General features: G+C 40.6%; 2 protein-coding genes across 3 annotated transcripts in view; one reads left to right on the forward strand and one right to left on the reverse strand.

Annotated features, from left to right (window-relative positions):
- RFX3 (regulatory factor X3) overlaps nucleotides 1-26,358 on the forward strand; it is a 158,031-nt gene that overhangs the window by 131,045 nt on the left and 628 nt on the right. The window contains exons 14-16 of one of the 2 annotated variants that reach the window (XM_044920625.1): nucleotides 4,784-4,937; nucleotides 21,250-21,312; nucleotides 22,272-22,314. In XM_044920625.1, the coding sequence (XP_044776560.1) occupies nucleotides 4,784-4,937; nucleotides 21,250-21,312; nucleotides 22,272-22,314 (260 nt within the window). The remainder of the gene's footprint in view (nucleotides 1-4,783; nucleotides 4,938-21,249; nucleotides 21,313-22,271; nucleotides 22,315-26,358) is intronic. The other variant, XM_021694424.1, reaches the window with a different exon arrangement.
- On the reverse strand, nucleotides 15,862-16,653 carry LOC110584392 (proteasome activator complex subunit 2-like). The gene has a single exon (XM_044920626.1). It carries the CDS (start codon nucleotides 16,634-16,636, stop codon nucleotides 15,965-15,967), a length of 672 nt encoding a protein of 223 aa, XP_044776561.1. The 5' UTR covers nucleotides 16,637-16,653; the 3' UTR covers nucleotides 15,862-15,964.

Consider the following 26,358-nt stretch of genomic DNA (forward strand, 5'->3'; position numbering starts at 1 on the left):
ATATTGCCAAATTTCCCTTCACAACAAAAGTTTCATGAATTTACACTTGTAGAAATAGTAAATGAGAGTTATTTTCCCATCTTCTCTGTAACACTGGACCTCCTCATCTCTTACAGTATGATAAATGATATATGGTGTTTTACTTCAATTTGTAATTTTTAAAATTTTGAATAATATTACTCATATTTTTGGCTGTTTGTTAGCCATTTGTCTTCTCTGGACTATATTATAAATATTTGCTGTCTTCAACAGAGATGCAATTAGGAGCAAATATTCTGGTTCTGTCTGACTTGATTTTTCAAAATTATTTACTTCATATGATCAAGTTTGGATCAGTATAGGTAAAAATGTTATGCAACATATTATTATTTTCATGTTGTGTTTGCTTTTGCTCTTTTAAGTAGAGTTTCTCTTTTAAGATTTTTCCATAGAAAAATAATTGTTTAATTTCAGATATATAGAATTTTATATCTGTTTATAGAATTATAAACAGAATTTTACATGTGTGGCATATGAATGAAAGAATCTGTTTTTAGTAATTCACTTACAGAGTTCTACACTAAGGTGTTTGAGTCTAAGGAATTATTCACTAGAACTAGTGTGTATGATAATGAATATATTATTAACTCTAATATGTAGTACTGTGGTAATGGATAATTTTTTAAATACCAGTATAATTAACATACAGTGTTATATTAGTTTCAGGTGTACAATATAGTAATACAGTAATTCTATACATTACTCAGTGCTCATCATGATTAGTGTGCTCTTAATCCCCATTACCTATTTCACCCATCCTCCCCACTCATCTCCCCTCCAAAAAACCATCAGTTTGTTCTCTATAATTAAGAGTCTGTTTTTTGGTTTGTCTCTCTTTTTTTTTTCCTTTGTTTTGTTTCTTAAATTCCACATATGAGTGAAATCATATGGCATTTGTCTTTCTCTGACTGACATTTCACTTAGCAATATAGTCTCTAGATCAGACATGTCATTGCAAACGGCAAGATTTCATTCTTTTTATGACTGAATAACATTCCAATGTGTGTATATAGATAGATAGATAGATAGATATAGATAGATAGATAGATATCACATCTTCTTTATCCATTCCTTTATCAATGGATAGACACTTGGTGCTTCCATAATTGAGCTATTGTAAATAATGTAATAAACATAGGGGTGCATATATCTTTTCAAGTTAGTATTTTTATATTCTTTGGGTAAATACCCAGTAGTGGGATTACTGGATCATCTAGTAATTCTATTTGTAATTTTTTGAGGAACCTCCATACTGTTTTCCACAGTGGCTGCACCAGTTTGCATTCCCACCAACAGTGCACGAGGGTTCCTTTCTCTCCACATCTTTCCCAACACTTGTTATTTCTTGTGTTTTGATTTTAGCCATTCTGATAGATGTGAGGTGATATCTCATTGTGGATTTGATTTGTATTTCCCTGATGATGAGTGATGTTGAGCATCTTTTCATGTGTCCGTTGGCCATCTGGATGTCTTCTTTGCAGAAATGTCTGTTTGTGTCTTCTGCCTATGTTTTAATTGGATTGTTGTGTTTTGTGTGTGTGTGTGTGTGTCTGTGTTGAATTGTTTAAGTTCTTTATATATTTTGGATACTAACCCTTTATTGGATATGTCATTTGCAAATATCTTCTCCCATTCGGTAGGTTGTCTTTCAGTTTTTTTTTTTTTATTGTTTCCTTTACTGTGCAGAAGCTTTTTATTTTGATGTAGTCCCAATAGTTTATTTTTGCTTTTGTTTCCCTTGCCTCAGGAGACATATAGAAAAATGTTACTATGGCCAATGTCAAAGAAATTAGTAATGGGTAGTTTTCTTTTTTGTTGTTGTTGTTGTTGTTTTTTAAATTTTTTTATTGTTATGTTAATCACCATACGTTACATCATTAGTTTTTGATGTAGTGTTCCATGATTCATTGTTTGTGCATAACACCCAGTGCTCCATGCAGAACGTGCCCTCTTTAATACCTATCACCAGGCTAACCCATCCTCCCAGCCCCCTCCCCTCTAGAACCGTCAGTTTGTTTTTCAGAGTCCATTGTCTCTCATGGTTCGTCTCCCCCTCCGATTTCCCCCCCCTTCATTCTTCCCCTCCTGCTATCTTCTTCTTTTTTTTTTTTAACATATAATGTATTATTTGCTTCAGAGGTACAGATCTGTGATTCAACAGTCTTGCACAATTCACAGCGCTCACCATAGCACATACCCTCCCCCGTGTCTATCACCCAGCCACCCCATCCCTCCCACCTCACCCCCCACTCCAGCAACCCTCAGTTTGTTTCCTGAGATTAAGAATTCCTCATATCAGTGAGGTCATATGATACATGTCTTTCTCTGATTGCCTTATTTTGCTCAGCATAATACCCTCCAGTTCCATCCACATCATTGCAAATGGCAAGATCTCATTCCTTTTGATGGCTGCATAATATTCCATTGTATATATATACCACATCTTCTTTATCCATTCATCTGTCAATGGACATCTTGGCTCTTTCCACAGTTTGGCTATTGTGGATGTTGCTGCTATAAACATCGGGGTGCACGTACCCCTTCGGATCCCTACTTTTGTATCTTTGGGGTAAATACCCAGTAGTGCAATTGCAGGATCGTATGGTAGCTCTATTTTCAACTTTTTGAGGAACCTCCATACTGTTTTCCAGAGTGGCTGCACCAGCTTGCATTCCCACCAACAGTGTAGGAGGGTTCCCCTTTCTCCGCATCCCCGCCAACATCTGTCGTTTCCTGACTTGTTAATTTTAGCCATTCTGACTGGTGTGAGGTGGTATCTCATTGAGGTTTTGATTTGGATTTCCCTGATGCTGAGCGACATTGAGCACTTTTTCATGTGTCTGTTGGCCATTTGGATGTCTTCTTTGGAAAAATGTCTGTTCATGTCTTCTGCCCATTTCTTAATTGGATTCTTTGTTCTTTGGGTGTTGAGTTTGATAAGTTCTTTATAGATTTTGGATAATAGGCAAGGGAAGCAAGGGCAAAAATGAACTATTGGGACTTCATCAAGATAAAAAGCTTTTGCACAGCAAAAGAAACAGTCAACAAAACCAAAAGACAACCGACAGAATGGGAGAAGATATTTGCAAGTAATGTGTAGTTTTCTTAAGAGCTCACATACGTTATCTCATTTGACCCCCATACTAACCTTGAACCTTAAAATGTTGAATGGCATGCTTACAACTAAGATCACATTGTGGTTACATGAGTCTGTCTCACTCTAAACTCCTGCTTTTTCTTTTTCTTTTTAATAAATAAATCCACAAATGAGAGGTCCCCTGCCATCATCATATAATAACCTCCTGTTCTTGCTGCTATAACCAACTGAGAAGGAGAAGCTCATCTTCTCCTGTTCTGTATATTATAATTATAACCACTTATATTTAAGTAGTGGTCTGTTCATTCATAAGTTTATTTCACATCCTTGAAATAATCATGTAAGTTAGGTAAGACCAAAAAATGTAGCTTTTATTTTCACCCAAGAAGAAAAACAATCTCAGGGAAATGATTTGTTTGAACTCGACAGTGAATTAACAAAGAGCCAGAATCAGAATGTAGGGTTTAGAGTTTCAGATGTACCATGATCATCTGCTGCTTGCCAAACCAAATGTATAGAATTTGATATATTAATAGCCTCTACATAAATAAAGTTGACAATGAAACAGACAACAGAAGTACAGTCTTTTTCCATCTGCCTGACATTTTATAATTCTTCATTGCGAAACAGGCTTTAGGAATGTCAGCCTATCCATTTATGAGATCCTATCTCTTCCACCTATCTGAGACTATAATGGCTGTTCTAGTTCTCCTAGGCCAGAAATCTCTAGAAAAGACCACGAAATGAGAATGATAAGAAACATACACATACACACACACACACACACATCCACTCTGACTCTACAAGTTAGAAATATTAAGGAGGTTTGAAGTACGTGGACAAGCTCCAAGACCGGCACATCTTCAGTGAGAAAAGAATTTTATTTAGGACTGCTTTCCATTTTAAATATAATAGAGTATATTGTTAGTATTAATAATATCATTCATATTTTGGTATCATATTTTATAAATTCACATTTTTTCAAAGATATGCATTTCTTAGTTTAGTTTATTGTACTTATTTCTAATGGAAAATCACCTTAATTTAAAGGGACATCAGTAAGAAACTGGAATCACTTAATAAAGTTGCCTTCTAATAGGATTTGCAGGGATCCCTGTATATACTCACCTACATTCTCTATTTCCACATCTGGGAACATTACTGAGTATGTTTTGTAATCTTTGTATGGCACAAATACCTATTTTTTCCAAAGTGTGCATCCAAAGTTATTATCACTGGGAGGTGGTGACACATTGCTTACCCATCAATAAGATTTTCACTTTGAGTTTTTCTTATGGTGGTGATGAATTGCCAGTCTTTCAAAAATCTTTTTTATTTAGTTCTGGTCCCATCGGTGAGAGTAATAGAATCAGAAGACTCACCTGTGACAATAAAATGGTTTTTCCCAGTGAAGACCTGTCTGGATCTGATCAGAATCTAACAAAAACTCACCAAGGGGTACCTCTTTACCACCCTGTTTAAATGAGTTGAGCCGACTGCTTTCAGTAATGAGATTATTCCTTGGCAAGTTGTGTGGTACACCAGCCTTTTAGACCCTCTGACCTAACTTCTTTTAGGAGGAAAAGTAGGTTGAACTCTCGTCCTGGTCACTAATATTGGCTGCATATGTCTTCTCTCTTGAAACAGCTCAATGGTTATTCGGGACTTAACCTTACGCAGCGCCGCCAGCTTTGGCTCCTTCCACCTGATCCGTCTGCTCTACGATGAGTATATGTTCTACTTGGTAGAACATCGTGTTGCTCAGGCAACGGGAGAGACACCCATAGCAGTCATGGGCGAGGTAAGAGAGGCCAAAAGAGTTGTGACTCACGGGGCTTTGAAAAAAGAACCTGAATTTCACTTTAATTTAAATATATTGTTTATTGATTAAAGCAGTGGTTCCTAACCAGTGAAGACCCTGAGGGGCTGTGGAGTTACTGCAGGGGGTCCTTAAATCCCTCTGCTTGTATGTATTCTCTTAATTAAAAGATTCTAAAATTATAAATTATATCATGTGAAAATTCATGGCATGTTCCAATATATTATAAAGGTGTCTACTTGAAAGAAAAGTTTGAGCATCCTCAGATTGGAAAAACCCTGCCTTATTGAACAGAAAGTAAGAAAGACGGATGTCACTGATAAGGCGAAGGGCTAGGACTACAGAGGAGAGAGTTAAATATGTATTTTTATGGACTCTTTGTCCGAGTGCCCAGGGCCAAAAGAAATGATTCTATTTCAGAAGGATAATAACGATGATGATGGTGCTGATAGCTAACATTTCGGGGGCACTTACTATGTGCCAGGCACAGCTCGAAGCCCTTTCTATGTCACAAAGCCCTGGACGCTTTCTGAGACAGGTACAACTCTATCCTGTTTTACAGATGAATATCTGAGGTTGATGTAGAAAGCTAAGGACACAGATGAAATGTTTACGTAGCTCTGGTGGCTGGTAGGGACCTGTTTCAAATACTCAGACTCTGATTTTCAAATCAGGCTTCTCATTGCTGAAGATATGAAGAAGAAAACATTCTCGTCACAGTTTTTAGATAGAAAATAAAACTGTCTTGTTTTCAACGCATGTCAGAAAGCTAACACTCTGAAGTACATTTACACAAGGAGTGGTTAATGTGATGAGGGCTAGATGCAGATGCTCAAGTGAATCCTCTCCAGCTCATTCTGTTGTCCTGAATTGGGGGTCCTTCATGATCTTGCTAGATTATACCAATCAGGCAATATTACAAATTACCCAAAGCAGTAAAGAAGACAGGTTCATTTTGAAGCTGTGGGTATGTGCTTATTTAAATGTAAAAAGTCAAAGTAAATATTAGATGCTTTTCCTAGTTTAATAAATATGATAATAAAGGTATAAATTAAAAATATTAAAATACCTCAAGGAGCTTTATGAGTATTCTAATATAAAGACAATCCATGTCAAACTTCTTCAGTAGGTTGGGCAAAAGATTCCTCTTTCCCTCTTCTTTAAAGTCCCTTGCTGTGTGCTGATCTGTTTGTGTGTGTATGACGTTCCTTAATAGTGATTGCACATAAATCATGCCAGTTATATATACATATATTACATGTGCAAGATGAAGCAAGGATTGCTGTAGCTTTTAGACGATAGGCAGGACCGAAACAATCTGGACTTTTCTTAGATTTGACCTTCCTTTAGTGCCTCTTGCAGTGCTTGTCTTACAAATGCCTGGCTGCAAAATGCCCAGTTGGCATGTAGATTAAGTACTGCAAAATTTCTCAAGTCAGGACTCCCAACTTCTGAAACAGACATGCCTTTCGGTATATTTAACCCATTTGCCAAGCACACCTCATATATTCTGGGACTTCTTTAACAAGATGGTCAGCATAATGGTAACAGGGATTCTAATGAACACCATGTGGCTAATCCTGATGTGTGGTCATGGCTTCCCTTGCATCTTGAGGGAACAAAGGCAGAGGGCAGGATCCGGTCACATAGTGTGAGGGCTCAGCAAGGCCCTCATATGCTGGTGTGGACAGTGCTGGCTCGCCAAGGTTAAGATGGTCTCATATAGTCAATACTGCCGATTAACCATGCCCATAGGCATTCTTTGTTTTGTATTTTTTTTTTTAAAGATTTTATTTATTTGACAGAGACACAGTGAGAAAGGGAACACAAGCAGGGGGAGTGGGAGAGGGAGAAGCAGGCCTCCCGCAGAGCAGGGAGCCTGACGCGGGGCCTGATCCCAGGACCCTGAGATCACAACCCGAGCTGAAGGCAGACGCTCAACGACTGAGCCACCCAGGCGCCCAGTATTTTTTTTTTTTTTTTACTTTATGTAGACAATGTATATGAGTAGGACACATTCCCACAGGGGTAAAGATATGATAGGAATAAAATCTAGATCAGAAAATAGGTATAAAATACCTTCTGTAAGATTAAAGATCTAAGCATGCCTCTTGATTTCTTTGCTTACTCTCTCCTTACCCAATTTATAGGTCAATCCTTTGAGCTGTCTCTACTCATCCATTATTTAGCCCATGCCAATCAAGGCTAATTTTATAGGTTTGTTCTCCCCATCAACAATGTTGATGGCCTCATATATCTGTTGGCCATTATAGACCTGGAGGTGGTGGTCATATTATTGTGTCTAAAATTTCTTGATTCTTGGGAAGAGGAAAAGGAAACAGAAGGCTGTTTTCTCATGTGTCGCTCCCGTGTTATCCTACACCTACCCTAGAAATCAGGTTGGAGGTAAAAAAGGCTTTTGCATGTTGAGGCTCAGTTGCCTTCACTCCTTAGGTGATCCCCCCCTTCCAAACACCAAGTCCAGAAGTGCCCGTGTACATGGTGGGAGCAACAGCTCAGGCCCAAATCCACTGAAATCTGTAAAAGTCACCATTACCCTCAGTTGGAGCAACTGGTTTTCAATCATCAGTAACAGTAGCAAACAAACACAATAATAGTTCTCACTCTTTATTGAGAGCTTGTTATATTCATTAAGTATGAAATCAAACTCTTGATCTGTCTGCTAATGGCTCTTTCTCAGTAAACGGTACCACAATTCTCCTTGTTGGTTGTGCTGGACACCTGAGCATCATCTTTTACATGTGTTTCTGTCTTGACCCCGAAGTCCCTCCAATTACTAAGTCTGCTCTTTCCCAAACCTCCCAGAGTGCAGTCAGTATCATCTTATGAAAGTGCAGAGTTGGTTATGTTATCTCTACTTAAAAACCCATCCGTGGTATTCTCTCCTGTTAGTGAAGGAACAAAATTCTTTCCTTGGTACATGAGGTAATGCTCAATCTGGCCCTGCCCCTCAGATTAACCTCAGCCTCCGTCTTCCTATTCCATTTGCCGCAATCACAGTGGTCTTTTCTCTGTTCTTATTCACCAAACTTTGCTCATCATTGGACCACTGTGTAAATGTTTGTTTCTAGCAGGAACTTTCTGCCCAGCTCCCCTTGCTCATTCTAACTCCTACTTCACGTCTTAAACATCAGCTTCTCAGGGGGCCCCAATTCCTCCAAACTACCTTAGATAGACCCACAATCTCTCTGATCTGTACTTTTACTTTTCATTCTAGAACCTGCACTATACTAATCACGTGGTTCTTTGTATGATATGTATAAGTAAAGATTTAATGCCCTGGGAACAATAGAGGACTTCGAGTCAGGAGAATTCAATTCTCCTGATAATTCTGTCATTTATAGTGGTATAATCTTGGGCAAATCATGTTCACTGATGTTGAGTCTCAGACTTATCTCTGAAATTAATTTATTTGTTTTATGACTGCTATTTCTTACACACCTACTGTAGACCAAATGCTGTAGTAATTAGGTTATAGTGATGAACCGAATGGATCTTGACCTGCATTCAGGAAGCTTGCATTTTTTTTTTAAAGATTTTATTTATTTATTTGAGACAGAGAGAATGAGAGAGAGAGAGAGCACATGAGAGGGGGGAGGGTCAGAGGGAGAAGCAGGCTCTCTGCCGAGCACAGAGCCCGATGCGGGACTCGATCCAGGGACTCCAGGATCATGACCTGAGCCGAAGGCAGTCGCTTAACCAACTGAGCCACCCAGGCGCCCAGGAAGCTTGCATTTTAGTAGGGGATTCATGTGTACTAAATATTCACAAAGCTATGTAGCTACAAAATCTGAGAAATAGGAATACTCAAAGCACGATGCCTTAAGCTAGCCTGGGCGGGTCAGGGGAGGTTCCCCCCCCAGCAGGGATGTTTGAAATGAGATTGAAAGGGCAAAAGGAGTTAATTATATGAATTGTGAGAATTTGGGGGTAAGGGGGGCACGGAGACATGCACACAGGTCCTGCCTACAATGGAAGGGAGCATGGCTAAGGGGAAGTTTCCATAGAAAATCTGAGGGTCAAGCACCAGAGAGACCAAATACGCACCATCAGATTCAGTAGACAGGAGATAGAAATGGATGAGGAAAAGAAAGCCAAAAACCTCAAGGGAAGCCTACACTCACATACTACTCAAGTGCCGGGCACTGTTCTAAGTGCTTTATGTATATTGACTTAATAATTCATAACAACCCTATGAATGAATACTATTATCCCTCTGTAAAATAATATATATCTTACAGATGATGACATGAGACACAGAGCCATCAAGTAGCTTGCTGAGGTCACACAACCACTAAAGTTATGAAATCAGGCTCCAAACCCAAGCAGGCTGGCCCCACGGTTCTTACTGTTAATCCACCATGCTTATCACCTACTGCAGGATGGGGGGCTGGGAGCAGAATTGTTGGGAAGCCAGACACAGACTTGGCCAGACCTTGGTTTTGCCTTATGGGCGCTTTATTTGGGAGAGGTGGCAGACAGCCAACCAGATGGAGAAAGCAAGGGGAAAGGTTTTCCTTTTAAAGTGACTTAGGGACAGTTAATGTATCTTCATTAATGAGAAATCAACAAACAAATTTTAATTTTACCATTGTAAAATTTATATTATTTGAGCAGGCAGGAGAGACCAGTCCCTGTTTTACATATAAACACAGTATGCAAGTGTACAAAACTACTATTTTTGCATTCCCTGTTACACTACAGTAGCAGTTGTTGGCATGAAGACCACCATGTAACAGCGCCCCCAAAAGAAACAGAAACAGCATCCCACCCCGACACGTTTTCTTCTAAATGTCAGTCTGCTGCCACAGTAATGCTGACTAGTAAGTTATTTAAAGCACATGCAATTCCAGAGTTTCGTGATTATATTTTTTGCCTGGATGATAAAAAGGAAACAGAATTTATTTGCTGCTAAAATTATGCAATTTTTTGAACTTTAATATTATAAATACACCCAGAGACTCTCTGGGAGTGGGGAAATTTTAAGAGTAGGAATAAAATAAACAAGTTGCATCTGTTTACACACCTGTTAAGTAAAAATTTTTAAAAATCAGGGCTTTCTGTGCAGCTCTGACAAGAAAAATTGAGCAGGAAACTATCCTATTATTTGAGTTTTATGAATTCAATCTGGAATCTCTTTGGATGTTTATTTCCTTAAAATATACATAGTCCATTAATATATTCACTGAGTCTATAAATTTTGATTGCTGCATAAAATGATTTTCTGCGATAAATATTTTTGTGTTTAACTTATTAAATATATTTAAATTCTCTGCCATAATTTAATTGTACTTATTTAATATTACATCTAAGCCATCTATATAACCAATTTTTTTGAAATAAAAAATAGGAACCGAAAGGTACTTCACTTGTTCAAATATGAATGTCAATATAAAAAATATGATATTTTAGTCACATTTTTTGGGGGAAAAAATGGAAGAACCCTTAAGAATATACCATCAAAAGAAAAATGTCTTGAATTTATCAAAGTTGATGTCTTCAAAGTAAACGGGGAAAAAAAAAAGATTTTCAAAACCTAAAAATTGGACCAGAGCAATAATAATTCAAAAGGCAAGCTTTTAGGATAAAAGTTGAGTGAAAAAGTTCCATTTGGTAGAAGTAGAATCATGGTAAATAAGCCTGGATTCTTAAGGTAAAATCAAACTAATGAAAAATAGATTTCAGCGAGTACTACTCTAGTGCAACTAGGGAATACCTGAGAATGGACCCGTAGAATAATAGATTTGTTACAGGATATTTTAAAACAAATGAATTGTATCTCAAGTTAAAATCATCTGCAGAAAAAAGCCATCTTGGAACAGCAATGGCTTAGAAAATGTAATGAATACTTCTTGAAAATTATACCATTTATTGTTGTAATAAAGCTTATTAATATTTCCTAATATTTTTCAAATTAATTAACATTGAGGGATTGCCTTGTGATAATCATGATGCTAGGTGTTTTGCATTCTTATTTAATATTCACTAAAACCTTTCAAAAGATGTGTTAGTGTCCCCATTTCACCCATGAGAAAAACAGGTTGAAAATTTCCCCAAAGCCAGAATTAGGAAGCAGTAGAAAGCAGGACTGTGTTGTTCCAAGGCGCCAACTGGGTTCAGTCCACGTTTTAATTTTTCACCGTATAAATTGTTTGTAGACAGATTCAAATAGGGACGAATTCATTTCCATCTGTACTGTTCAACTCCCCCAAACACACGCACACTCACAATCACACACACACACACACACCAGATGCCTAGCACGTAAGCTTTCATTATTTTGTTCCAGGGTCTCTTTCCTCAGCGTTACATGATGCTTCTTGATTGTCCTACCACCCTTTCCCTTCCCACTTTTTGTTCCTAGACGTCTAGAATATGCAAACTAACTGGAATATTAGTCTAAGCGAATTGGAATTGGAAAGCCAAATGTGCGGGGAAACAACACCAACAACAAATTACATTCTTTAGCTCCTCTGTACCCACCCACACACCAGACCTAAGTCAAAATCATTATTTAGGAATTTGTAGTTTGCTTTTAGCTGTAGATCTGCCCTCTATGTGAGCACAATTCTGACAACTTGAAAATAAATTCTAAAAGTGACCTCCTGGAGGAGAGACATGGGAGGCCCTTCTTCTATACCTTCGTCCTCCAAGTTCCTAAGAACTGGCTTTGTAGAATCTCTGCCATTTTTCTTCCTCTTCCCTGGTTTGTCTTTCTGTTCCTTTCTCTTTTTGTGTTAGAGAAAAGCACCTAAGGACTCAGTGCCCAGGGCCACAACCCTTTCCAACTCTGGGATCCCTGCTCATTAGCAAGCTCTCCTTGGTTTCCTTCCTGCTAACTCTGTGCTAGAACCTCTTCTCTTTTGTTCTTCAGGGACTGGACTTTTGCTTATAACTGTGGTCTAAACACAATCGTCCTATAGGTGCTCAAAAAATACTCATTTCAGAAAGGAAGTACAAAAGAAAGATGGAAAGACTACCAATTTGTAGGCCCTTTCATTGGATTTCATGATCGACATGCTGGATTCTTTTATCAGGAAAATAAAACTCATAGACCCAGAAGTGCTCCTTTTCCCCAGGATGTGTCTGTCCACATTTCAGAGACCTCTGTGAAGTTGGGCATTCATAGGTGCTTTCAACTTGAGATTAGTTTTCCCAAAGAGTTTGGAAGTGGGAAAAGAGTATAAAATAGTTGAAAAATTCTTAACATACTTCAAGAACTAAAATGGTCACTGGACACATCGGGAAAGAAATCTCAGCACACTGTTCTCTTCAGCAAAGTCCACCCCTGGGCTCTTTGCTTAGGAGGGAGTCTGGTATCCCCAACCGCAGAGCAGAGCTAGAAGATTCTGTGGCAGAGATTAAGCGTGACAGCTCCCTCTGCTGGCCTCTTCACCACACTGTCATCCCGTGCCCTGCCCAGGTCTAGCCTTGCCATTCTATTTCTTGTAGTTTTGCTCACAAACAGGGGGACTGTGGTGGTTACTGGTCCTTCCATAAAGAAGTAGCTCTTGTTGGAGACCACAAGTTCCTCAATTCCCAGGAGCTGTTTTCTGCTTTTCACCATCACTGTATAAAATAAATACACTTTCCTAAATGGGAGAGATTCTCTATGAGTATGTGGGTCGGGTGTTCTGATACTACAAACACTTCAAACCTGATTCGCACTACTTGGTCTAAAAACATGTTCCTATACCCCCATCCCCACTGTCAGTCCAGTTAATAATTTCTGGAAAAGCGAGACGGTATAATTAAAATCAAGAAGTGCGCCTCTCACGTAATAAACCAATGCCAAGATTTCCACTTAGACAATGAACGTGGCCTCGAATGAAGCCTGTCTTAAGTTAGGTGCACCAGGGTTCTTTCTTTTTAACCCGTGGTTTTATCTGCGTAAAGGATATGCTGCCAGGCTGAACCCTAACATTTGCAGGGCCTATGGTACCCCATGTCTAAACATTTCAAAAGTGATGAGTCAAGCTATGAGTAAAATCTATTCCATCCACCTAGGTTGATAAATATGTCTTGATCACAACTTAGAAGGCTGGGTTTAAGCGTAAAATTCTCAGGCTCCTCCTAGACCCATGCCAGAAAATAATGACATACACATAGCCAGCCCCTTGCCCAGCCCCCGGCCCCAGACCACTTGTCTTATTTATCACTCCCCGTCCTATGCTGTGAATAGCCCTGAACACCTCAACCCAGTGTTCAGGTTTTGTCCACCCTTGGCAAACCACTGCTCCTCGTTGGCTTTCCCTTCTTTCTTCTGAAGGGTGGACTTGGAGAAGAAATCTGCACAGGCCTGGAAGAGGACTCAGGGAGTTCTGACAGTTTAGATAGCAAGAGTATGGCCTGCAGGATGGGAGGGACACAGAAGCTCCAAGAAGACACATCCACTTGTCCCAGTGATGTCCTTATCCTGGAGGGAGGGCCACAGCCACAGGAAAACCAGGGCAGGGCTCTCCATAGTGTGGGGCTCAGGACAGAGGCCCTTCTCAGCGTGGCCTGATACTGTTAAATGTTCCTGTTGTTGAAATGACTTTTTCCTTCAAAAGGAACTAAAGCTTAGATTCTTGCTTCCTTACCTGCCTGCTCACTCATGAGCGCTTCTTAGAGATTTTGAAACAATATAAAGGTAACTGCTTTGCTGTGTTCCCAGGGGGCACAGGGGGACAAAAAAGCCTGAATGCTTAGACGTGTGATGGAAATCGGCGGTCTGTGTGTAGGGCGGCCAACAGCACACGTGGCCATTCCGAAGGAGCAGGACCATCAGAAGCTGTAGGGCACAATTTGCTTTGGTTTGCAGCAAACTGGCAGAAATCTCAGCCATCTTAGCAGGCTTTGATAAAACTAGTTGGAAATACATGGGAAAATACACTTACAGAAAGAAAAATCGCCAAGGAACACAGGATTTTACCAAATGGAACATTAGCATTCCTTGCAAATTTTATAAAATTGGACATCACTTCAAAATCAGCAACTGTTTGTCCTCAGTTGTGAAACCCTGTACCAAAGCTAAATGCAAAATGCTTTGATTAATTTGGTTCTCATTTGGAAGACATTTCTAGAAAATTAACTAATTCTCTGAAATCCCTTGTGATTGAAATTTGAAGACCTTTCTCTCCGCCATCCCAAACATTCAGAATAGTTGCCACTAACTAATCCTTTTGTGATTAAGTTCTACTAACTTCAGTTCATAGAACTGAAATCACAGGAGACTCCCCAGCTATATAAGATTTGTAAAAATCAGGACTTTACAAAGTTCCAGTTAAGTATCGAATGTTGAAAGATTTGAGTTGGATCAGGAGGCTCCAAATCTGCATGTGAACCATCTTGCTGCTTCTGTAGGGAAAGCCCTAAAGCTCTCTGTTCATTCGTTGACTTCTTGGAAGACCAGAGAGAGAAGCAACTGCTTAGGCTGGGATTTACAGGCTGATATTCATCTGAGCTCATCAGCTATTTCTCATGATGTGATCATCCCCAATCTGCCAAACACACACACACACACACACACACACACACACACACACACCCCATCCATGTTTAGGACAGCCCTTCTCATGGTATTTGCGTGAGTCATAAGTGCCTTGGTCAGCACATAACTGACTTCAACTTCAGCCCTAGGTTGAGTTCACAGTGTCAGACCCTCACGTCAGGGCCTAAGGAACACTTCCATTCTCAGTCAGCATACCTGGTAGCCCCACTCAGCTGGAGGCATTTTATTTGAAGTCACCATCTTATGGCCTTACAGTTGCATGGAATTCTAAGGCTCTATCACTAGTATTTGAAAATTGAGTTTTGAAGACAGTAGACCTTGTCTATTTCATAAAAAGGAAATCTAAGATTAGATGAGCAACATGTCTAGAATCCCATAGTGGGTAGCGGTGGAGTTGTGATTCAAATGCAGGTCATACTGGCCCCAGATCCTATGTTGTTTGTCCTGCTGCATATTTTCCATTTAATACCTGTGCAACCTAAGCAAGTTATATATATCCTTGCTTTAGTCTTAGTTTTCTCATCAACAAAATAAGCATGAGGACCATTCCTTCACAAGGCTGTTGTGAGGATAAAATTAGGTGGGTGTGCAGTTAGGCATGGTAAGTAAGTGGAGGTAGGTAGAGTGGATGGGCAGACTGGCACTTAATAGGTACCTGATTTTTGTTAGTTCCATTTCCTTTCCACAAGAATAGATAGATGATCGATCAATCGATCAATTGATTGATAGATCTGAAGCTATGTGTATTACTCAAGAGAGATTATATTTGATTGCCTTCTACTCCAGATTAGATTTTTAAATATTAATTTGGCACCGACAATCCAAGTAACAATGCGTACAATTAGACCATCCTGTTTTTGATATGATGAGCTTAGAAGTTGAAATTCATAAGACAAATAACATAAAGGCATGTGAAGGCTTTAAAAAAAACTATATTGCAAGGGGGAAAAATAGCCTGTAGACAGTTTTTGAATGTTGAGTCCAATGATTCATGGGATTACAAAGAATCCAACAGCATTCTTTGGGATGGAGCCCAAGTGGTAATCAGAGACAAACTAATTCAATGCTTTGTAAAACACAGGCAACAAAATAGAATGCAGAAAGAAGTCAATTAGGGAAAAAATGGCAATATTGGGGAAGAAGTATAAACAGAATTAGACAATCATAGCTAGACTTGTATCGAATTTTAACTCGTAGGAGTGACTAGTAGGAAAGGTCTTGTGACATGGGGAGAAAGCATTATATATATACAGTTCCTATATATGTGCAGTTTATTCACGTTAAAGTGTAAAAGTAGGTCCCAAAGAGGCATCTTATTCCAACTGTGAGATAGAAACCACTTCAGAAAAATTTTACAGTTATCTGTTCTTAGTGCTTTTTTTTTTTTTTTCACACAAAGCATAGGTCATTTATTATTATTGTTATTACTTTCTTTTTCTGGCCCTTGACTAGTACATAGACGGCTTCTCTTCACCCTTTGGGTTGATGATTTTCTCTAGGTTGCTGCTGATGATATGATAAAGCTCAGCATAGAAGGCCTCAGGTCCAGCATCATGGCCCTGAGCTCCCCATAGGCTGCCTCATCTCGCTCATGCACCAGGGCCCGATAATCCATTACATGAGTCTCCTTAGAGGCCTTGGCCACAGCATCCCCGCGTTCTGAGAAGTACTTGGAAATGGTTGTCTGGAAGGCTTCTACTTTTGTCTTGACTGCATTTACCCTCTCCAGCACCTTCTCCTGGATTGCCACCCCAAAGTCATTTCCATCCTCAATCTTGGGGATCAGGTGCTGGATCCATGTGATCACCAGAATGCATTTTTCTTTGAGAGTCCAGACTTCTGGCTTAACCAGGGCAAGGAGGACAAGAACCTTCTCATTTCCAGGGAGAAAGCCACACTTGGGAACTTCTTTCTTTTCCTGCTTATCTGTTTCCATCTCATCATCCTTGGGTGGGGGGTCTGGGATGGGGATGTCCAGTGGGGCCCGGAGAGAGGTCAGGTCAGCAACATTGAGGGAGTCCTCTTGCAAGAGCTGATTCAGGTGTATGATTTTCTGTGGCAAGAAACTGTAGAGGAACTCCTCTGCCTCCTGGAAAAGATTTTGCCTGAAGACATCCACCTGTTTGCGGGCTTCCCCGCTCAGGCGCACCCCACTAGGCTTGGCCATGCTGCTCCAGTTGCAAGATCTCCCTGTTCTTAGTGCCTTTGACAGCTTAAAGATCTTTCCTAGAGCAAACGATTCATTGGCAGAAACTGGAAAAATGTACACATATACACACATACACACATACACACATACATAATTTCTTCCTGACATGCATATATCAAAAGTTACCATTGCTGGCAGGACTGGTCTGCAGTATGAGATCAGAGCATCACTTTATTCTGAATCTATGTAAAGACTACTCCTAAGAGTAGTTGAGGCCCCCAAATGAGTGGTCTTTTCTAGTTAAAACTTCCAACTGTTTGGCCTGTCAGCTGCTAATGACCATAGCCCCCAGGTCAGCAGGAATGCCATGGTAACGTTTACATGCTTTCAGATGCTGCCTGGGGTCTCTGCCTTCAGCTAAGCACCTGCCACCACCTTGGCATCTGGCTCTGCCTGCCAGTGTCTGTACACCATAGATCCTGCAGAACCATCAGGTAGTGCTGATACAAGAGAGCTTTCTGAGGGCTTCGGGGTTGCTGGGTGGCATGAGTTAATCCTCGTGAAATTATCCAAAGACCAGTATATACCCTATCTCTTAGCGTCTAACTTTAACATTAGAGTTAGGCCTCCATTTGGACTTGAGGTTTAGGGCTGTTCTGGCCCCACTGCCCAGTAGCTTTTGGTTTCCACAATTTCAATGTCCATTTTTGCCCGGATTGACTTCCATATACATGTCATTCACAACTTTCAGCTCTGCGATCCTGGTAAACTTTTTGTATCCACGTAGGATTTCAACAGGCTTAGAACTTGAACTGCATGCTGTAAAAACCTTTCAGACTGGTAGAAAGTTGTACATAAAATTCGAAGTCTGTAAGTGAAAAGTACAGCACAAATGCAGATTTGAGTAATTGCAACAGGACCATAAAGACTAAGGTAGTTACTGTCTGACCCTTGGCTGAAAAAAAATTTGCCAACCTCTGTTCTAGACCATACACAGTCCTATTTTGATGCCACCAGGAGTATCAGTTAGGCATTTTTGTGTGTGGTAGCTTAGTGAACATGGTGATTCTAGACTTGGACAGCTAATATCTCAATGAGCAAATAGAACGTGGGTGCATAATACGCGCGCATATGTGATCGTATCTGTCCACCTGTAAATCAGGAGGCACTGACAGATCTTCTAGTAGGACACAGGTTCTAGAGGGGGCGTTTACCTGGCTGCCCAAGATGATGTGGTTATGACGACTCCCTAATGCTTTCTCGCTAGGATGGGGTAAACTCGTCCAGCAGGGAAAGTGTCCCCAAGGGTGCAGTCTTCATCCCAGCCCCTGAACGCTTTCCTTCTGTCCCTGACTCCTGTCCCCAGCCTCTGCGGTGTGGGCCCCCATGGATTCCCGCCTGTTTGCTGTCTGCACCCTGACTTCCTCTGCATGGTCCCAGTTCCTTGCCTCCCTCCCTGTGAAAAGTTCGCTGCTGCTGGATCTAGCGTGCAGTGGTCTCTTGGGAGCACCTGGGGTGTGCATCTCCCGAGCAGCACCCAGTTCCTTTCCAGCAGCCAGTGCTTAAAGGCGGGTGGGAGACCTGGCGGGCTTGTAAGGAGCCACTCCTCAGCTGCTTGGTCACATGTTGGCGTTGCACCGGGGCTCTCTCAAGGGTCCTGCCTGTCGCTCTGTATGCCGTACTGTCCAGTTGCCCACTTGCACTTCCCAGCCATTACTGGTCTCCTCCTGAGGTTGTGGTCTCCCACACTCCCGCCACATTTGTTGGTCTGCTTTTGTCCAGGAGGGTGCGCATCATTAAGACCCTTGTTGGGACCTGGAGGAAATGGCTTCTGGGAAACGAGGTTTTTCTTCCTGAAACAGCAGATATGCTTCCTCTGTGTTCCGTTTTGTTTCTATTTAGAACATCCCCGATTTATCTATAGAATATTGATTCCCACCTACATCAAGAGGCTGTATGCTTTCTAACCCCAGAGCACATTTTAAATCCCTTAATTTATATTCTTTCCTCCGTGTATGGAACATACATCCTCTCTGTCTCTCCCTTTCTGTCTGTCTCTCTCCCTTCCCACCCCCTCTTTTTCCCTCCCCCACCTTAAATTTCTAAGGTGAGGGTAAGAATATCTGGTCTCAAATCTCCCACCACCACATTTCCTACAAATGTTAGACAAATCAATTCATTGTTTTTAATAGCCTTAAGATTAAATATCAGCCAAATTCTCTACCTTGCCAAATTCTTAAGTTTTTCTGAGGCTGAAATGAGGAAGCAAATTCATTCATCTGCTATGCAGTCAGCCTTTACTGTCTGCCAGGTGCTGTAGTAGATTCTGGGATACATTTATGAGGAGGACAGACAAGGCCTCTGACCCCCACGGCCCCGGCATTAGGCTTGGGAAGTCAGATGTTAGAAGAGGAAACAAAGTTAAGTGTTGGATGTGGTGGCAAATGCTTTGACGGAAATGAGTAAGCCTGACAGGGAAGTAGATGCTCAGATAGGGCTGTCAGGAAAAGCCATTCTGAGGAAGTGATACTCGAGGTCGTAATATTTGAAAGAAAGCCTCGCATACATGGAACCGTGAAAGTACTTTATAAGCTCTCAGATGTCCCCTCAACAAACAGTTGTCCCTCCAGGCCCCCGGGGGGGCAAGCGAAGTTAGTCAGTTTCCCCAGTTGCTGGAGCTAAAACTTCATGGTTATTTCTGTACTTTCTCCTGAGCCTCCATTTTGTTAATCCAGATGGTTGATCTCTTCCACCTCTTTTGTCCGTTTTGTGCTGGCCTAATCTCGGCGCTTGTCATCTGTCCCCTGTCCATGACACAGTCTTCCTTATGCCTGCTAGCAGTCTTCTCTGCCACCATTCGTGTCCTTCCCTCTTGCTGCTGCCTCCAGAACCCCCGCATTTGACTTCCCTTTCTCATATGCCCATGCTTCCAAAACCTTCTCAAAGCTAGCCTCATTTTTTGCTAAACTACCTGTCCTTCATAATATAGGCAACTTCTGCTACTCACCTCCAGAAACAAGGAGTATTTCCAAATTGACTGGAACTGACTGGCACAATGGCTGGCATATAGTAACCTCCCAATAAATGTTGGTTGAATAATGAGGGAATGAACAGACTCTCCTAATCTTAGCCTACCTATGGGAGTAAAGTGGTTTTTCCTTAATCACATGTGTATTCTTTCCTCCTGTGTGAAATGCACATAAAAGCTTCACCTTCTGCTATGTAGGATATCAGAATCTTACCTTATTCACAAGATTTTTATTTTAAATCTACTCTCTTTATTTGCTGTACATGTGCAGCTTTGTTATTGATCCCAGAGACACTTAGAGATATTGAGAGTGTCTCTGAGATTACTCGTACCGTGTCCAGCATAGTGCGAGCCATGAGCACAAAGCGTTGAGTATGCAAATGTTTATTTACTCATGATAATAGCAGTCACTCATATGTTGATCATTGTGGGGTTTTTTTATTTTTAGCATCCCGAATAATCAAATGTATTCGTTCAGATTAAGCAGAAACGTTCAAAGGAAAACCTTTGTATTAAGGAAGTTGCCACATTTGCAGTTAAATAGCAGCCAAAATCAGTTTCTTTTGGAGAAAATTTCCAAGTAGGTCCAGAGTTTGGTTTTAGCTCCTTTGTGTGACATTATTGATTACTAAGGGCAATAAGAATTTAGTCTCAAAGAACTTCTTGAGATTTTTCAAAAACAAATGGAATGTTCACTTTTTCTAGGTATAGAGGAATGTTGAAGACTCATCACTGCCACCTTGTTTCTAGAATTGGATCTTAAATGTTATTAAGTATTCATTTAAAAGAAACATAAATCCTATTGTGTTACATCAATTAGAAATAACTTATAAAGGATCCTTCAGCTTTGGGCATTCTCTGTTTATAGTTCTAAAATATTTAAATAATACCAAAAATAGATAAAGGGTCCCATTGATTTTTTTTGTTGCTTGTATTCTTTAATTCAAGAAATTTTACATAATTCAAACTGTGATTTTTATTTGGATTAACACAAGGTTCTGACCCATGTGATCAGGAACAACTACAAAACAACAGATCAGTATTTATGATTTTATATTTGTTGCCCAGTGGGATGTAACTATAAAGTAATGGGACAATTTTTCCAAAAACCGTTCTGGAAATTATGGACCCAGGAGGCCCTTGTCCCCTCGAAAGCAGTCACCTGGGGAAGGCTACACATTTGTTCCAGTCACGCTGCTATAGCTTAAAATATTGTGGCATGCCTCTTTTTAAACCTCTTCTGAACTGCTGAGAAATAATAGAGTAAAATGACATAGTATTTTGAATATCCTGAATTGTGGCAGAGGTGAATTTGATTTTGATGAGTAGTCAGAAATCATCTCAGGATCAAGGGCAATCAGTACAATTTGGAGTGTTATTTGCAGGCACAATTGGATATTAAAAAACAAAATGGGCTGGCTTGAATGATACATAAACTAACTCTTGAAATTGATTGGTAAAGAGGAATCCCAGAACCTTGGACCTTGGAATAAATGTCTAAGCTCCCAAGGTAGCTACTAGGAAGAACAATACATGTGTAGGTTAAAAAAAAAAAAATGTGTGTGTATGTTTGCAAAATAAGATCAGTTTTATTACTTTATAGACATACCTTGTAGATGAAAAAAATACTCCTATCATGGAACTCTTTATAAGCAAACTTCTGAATGTAAGTAGAATTTCTGTCTCACCCTTTCTAAGCCTCTTGAGAACTCTGAATTTCTATAATGACTTATTCTGAATCTTCAGCTTTTCAAAAAGTAATGTTCGTTTAAAAAGTGGATGCTTTGAGGTTTCTCTTTACCTTTTTCTGATCAACTTGGTTACCTCTTCTTTTTCTTTTTTTTTTTTTTTTTGAGAGTATCCATCTTTGTTCACTCTGAGACTCTCAAAATCCATTTCCTCCTGGTAAAAATATCATTAAGCTTTTGAACCAAGATAGAAAACAGAATCTAAGCTGAAGGTTATTAATTGTTACATATTGTTTTAAGCTCTTTGTTGCATTAGTAACAAGCAGATGCCTTTTTTTTTAAAAATGGGACCCTGGTATTTTAGTAAATAAGAACATCAAATTACAAGCCGAGAAGTCTCAAAGATTTTTAAAACATAAATACTCTGAACTTTGGGGTTCCCACTATGTTTTTCATGTCTCCTAGTGAAAGCTTTAAAGAGAGAGTTCAGCCAAGCGGCTGGACCAAGTTTCTGTCAAGTCCCCACCCGGCCCCAGGCAGGGACTTTCAGACTGCCCATGAGTGGTGGAGCTGACATGTCCTGCTTCACCAAATTTCCAAATTTATCCCACCACATCCAACTTCTCAAGGCCAGCCAGGCCCCCATTTCTTCACTGCTAAGTTGAAATAATAATAAAAAGTAAAATGGAGCGCGGAAAGCAGAGAAAATTGTTATCCTTTGCAAAGAGGCCAAGACAGCTAAATTGTGACACAATTTAAACTGTTCAAATTTGACAAGTCTGATTGGAAAATTAGGTGACCCGGGTAGTCAGAGATCAAAATGGGCACTGGTTTACAGTTTTAAAAAAGTCTTCCTTGTGTTTTTACCACAGACTGATAGAATATTATTTTATTCTACCTGGTAGTAACTGTTGCCCAAATGACTATTGTTTTACAGTTTGGTGATTTAAATGCTGTTTCTCCTGGAAATCTGGATAAAGGTAAGAAGTGAAAATAATGTACATTTTTAAGGACTTCTTTGAGAAATTCCCGTAGGGGAAAATGTGGTGTGTGCCTACGGTATTGTTATTCTGCGGAAATGGCCACATAACCCTACAGGAATAGGACAGTTACGTCTCTTGGAATCCTCATTGTTTATTTCTCCATTTCTGTGCCTTCTTTATGTGAGGGATGTTAAATGCAAGAATTGAATTTAAATGCAGTTGCAAACTCTGCACGACTTTCGCTTGCAGTTCATTACAGGTAACAAGAAATTATTTCTGACCATCGCCAGAGTCCTGGAGAAAAGTGATAAAATTTTATTGAAGGCCCACTCGGCAGGAGGAAAGATTTCTCAGCCTTCCCCTTCTCACCAATTCATACTTTTCACTGGAAAAATAGCTCAGAGATAGCAAGGAAGTTTACCGTAAAAAGCAATATCAGCAGTGGGACAGATGAAAAGGATCGGCCGCAGACTTCTCAGATTTTTAAAGTCAGCATTACCACTCAGCTAAGATGCCATTCAGATGTGTATTCCTCAAGGAACTTAGGATCTACAAAACCACACAGGAAAAGGAACAGGGCTTTAGGGAAATGAGGTTGGGATAGAGCACATGCAAAGAAAAACCATCCTAATAAACGTACCAGCTCAGTTAAAAAAAAAAAAAAAGTAAAATGTTTAATAAGCAAACACTGCAGAAAATATAGGCCTTTCTTAAAAAAAAAGACAACAAAAAAACAAAAACAAAAAACAATAAAAAACAACAAAAAAGAAAAACCACCAGAAACAGAAACAAAAAAGTAAAGATATCCTGAGGTTTTAAGGAACTGAGTTCTGGAGTCAAGGACAGAATGCCCAGATGGAGGAAAACTGCACAATAAGCCCTTCCAGGACAGAGCCAGAGCTAGTGGGGAAACAGGCCGGAGGAAGGGCTTGGGGAGCGGGGTTCTCTGTAGCCTCCTGCCCCGGGGTACTTGTGGCCAGCCTCCATGCCTCCTCGGTGGTGGAAAACGTGAACGTGCTGGCGGAAGTCCTAAGGAATCAGTCTCACTCCCAGGTTAAGCTCCTGTCAGCCTCTGTGACCAGTGGGGCATGCATGAATTCCCGTTTTAGTAATAGGCATCATAGCCAAGCAGGGCGGGTAGAAAATAACAGCCCAAAGACATTCCTGCTGCAAATACATAGTCTCTGCGATTAACCCAGTGACAGTCAGGAAGGTGAATTAGTGATACTAGTTTGTAATTTCAGAGCAAGGAAGGTGAGCGTTGAAAGCCATGGCCAGCATAAGGCAACCTTGCGATGCACCGACCAAAGCCTGAGGGGTCACACTTGAGGATTCCATCCCGTGTGCAAAGTGCGCAAGCGCTTGCACACTTGGCCATGGAATGGCCGCCAGGCTTCTCTGTGAAGTGCTGGACCAAAACCAAGTCTTTTTTTTTTTTTTTTTTTTTAATTTATTTGTTTGAGACAGAGAGAATGAGAGACAGAGAGCATGAGAGGGAGGAGGGTCAGAGGGAGGAGGGTCAGAGGGAGAAGCAGACTCCCCGCCGAGCAGGGAGCCCAATGCGGGACTCAATCCCGGGACTCCAGGATCATGACCTGAGCCTAAGGCAGTCGCTTAACCGACTGAGCCACCCAGGCGCCCCCAAAACCAAGTCTTGAGTCAACTCCAATAGCACCTCATTTTAGTTTCTGTGTACCAAATTTCTATAACCTTGAGGATGTTTCCAGAAAATGTCTTTGAGTCTTTATGAGGGCATAAAATATCTATGAAATGGCATTAATTTGCCCTTAGATGTGGAGAGAGGGCTTGCTTTTTTGTGGATTGCTTTGTAGCCTATCCATAGGAGCCCCATCACCCACAAGTGGACCCGGAGAGAAGTGGCCTTGGGGCCCTTAGGTTTGTTCAGCCCGTTATCCCATTACCATTTCTATCCACGACACGTAGTCTCTCCACTCTCTTCACTCACTACCTGCTTGAAAGGATTTTTTTTTTCTTTCATGAATTTCACACTATTTCTCAGGTACAGAAATGTTGGCAGCGAGGGAACCGTGAGGCAGTGTGATTTATCCGCACATCGGGGTGGCCTCGCTGGTCCCATTCACCCCCTGACCCGGTGCTTCTTGAGATATGGCCAAACTGGCCTAGTCAGGGCCTGAGGCTTGAATGTGAAATCTTCAAGAGTTCTGGTGGGCTTTTTCCACAGAATGAGAATTTTCATTTTTTTTTCCTGATAATAAAAGTCATTTTAGCTCTATATAAAAATTTCAAATTAATACAGAGATTTAGAAACTATGACAAGTAAATTTCATAGTCACAACCCTAGGAGAGAACCATCATTAAGAATTTAATGTGAGGATTTTTCCAGGTTTTCGTTTGTTTGTTTGTTTGTTTATATATAAGCAAATACAAAAACAGACCCAAAATGTGTCATACAAACGTGTTTCAATTATACCATCTTCATGAAGCAAATGTCTACCCAATGCACCCCTTTCCCTGAATCAGCCCGCGTTCCTTCTGGATGTGCTTCTTCTGACAAGCCCTGTTATTATAAAGTCCATTCTCCAGAGAGGCAAAAAGGTAACAGGATAAAGTAGGTGAGCCTCAGCTAAGAGCACTTCTGTGTTTACCTCTCAATAATGCGGCACGTCCTTTCTGGTCAAGAAACCTCATGTCAGCCTTTTCAGTCACACGTCCCACTTCTCAGGAGATAGTGTTGCTGGTAACCACATGTTGCACAACGTGTGTAACTGTGTGTGGAGGCCCCATTCCTCCTCATCACGCTTCTCTGGAACCAGCTTTGCCCCAGTGGTAAGATAACATTAATGAGGGAAGACAAGTCCAGGGGCCCATTTGTTAGCAGGGACTTCTGGAGGTGTGTGCTCCAAATGGTACAACTCCATTCAACAGCCCTTAGCGGGGCGCCTGGGTGGCTCAGTCGTTAAGCGTCTGCCTTCCGCTCAGGTCATGATCCCGGGGTCCTGGGATCGAGGCCCGCATCGGGTTCCCTGCTCGGTGGGAAGCCTGCTTCGCTCTCTCCCACTCCCCCTGCTTGTGTTCCCTCTCTCGCTGTCTCCCTCTCTCTGTCAAAATAAATAAATAAAATCTTAAAAAAAAAAAAACAACAGCCCTTAGAAAGAGTCCAACCTAATCGGACTGAAGAGATAGTGGTTAAACATTCACTGCATGTTGATAAAGTCAAAAGTTTCATAGTGAAGTATAGATATATTTTAGTTACAGATGAAGTATTCGATGCAGTTAAACAATTTTTGATTCAAACAGAAATTTGAAACAATGATCTTTTTTTTTAACAGTAAAACATGCGGAAGGTGAAGTAAAAACTCTTTAGATTTTTTTTTTTTAAAGATTTTATTTATTTATTTGACAGAGAGAGACACAGCGAGAGAGGGAACACAAGCAGGGGGAGTGGGAGAAGGAGAAGCAGGCTTCCCGTGGAGCAGGGAGCCCGACGTGGGGCTTGATCCCAGGACCCTGGGATCATGACCTGAGCCGAAGGCAGACGCTTAACGACTGAGCCACCCAGGCGCCCAACTCTTTAGACTTTTAAGGCAGAAATCTAGTCCCCACTGTTTAAAAATTATCGCTGATGGGGAGGTGTTCTCTACAGTCTTTTGAGGAGAACCTTGCATAGTGGTAAAGTTGTGTATGAGCATTTTCTCTCTCTACTGTACTTTTGAATTTTAACAGTACGTGCTGGAAAAAAATGAAGTGGGAGTCCATTATAATGATGTTTTGGTTAACATAAAATGTGTTAAAATGTGGAGGTGACAACGACTACTTAATACATTTAATTTCCAGAAGTGAATATCGGCTATTAACAGTGAATGTCAGTGTTGCCAGGAACGGAAATCCATCGTGCATTTTTAATCTGATAGTGCTGCCTCAGTATATTTTTAAGGGCCTATTTAATATTGTCATCTACAACATTCAAGGGCACCGAAAACTCTATACACTAGCCCTTGCTTAAGCATGTTGTTATTTTGTGAATCAACATAAGCCTCACCTATATAAACATGGGCACAG

The sequence above is a fragment of the Neomonachus schauinslandi genome, chromosome 13 (assembly GCF_002201575.2).
Source record: "Neomonachus schauinslandi chromosome 13, ASM220157v2, whole genome shotgun sequence".
Lineage (NCBI taxonomy): Eukaryota > Metazoa > Chordata > Mammalia > Carnivora > Phocidae > Neomonachus > Neomonachus schauinslandi.

Coding starts and splice junctions, on each gene's coding strand:
- LOC110584392 (XM_044920626.1), bottom strand. CDS start 16,636: ATGGCCAAGCCTAGTGGGGTGCGCCTGAGCGGGGAAGCCCGCAAACAG.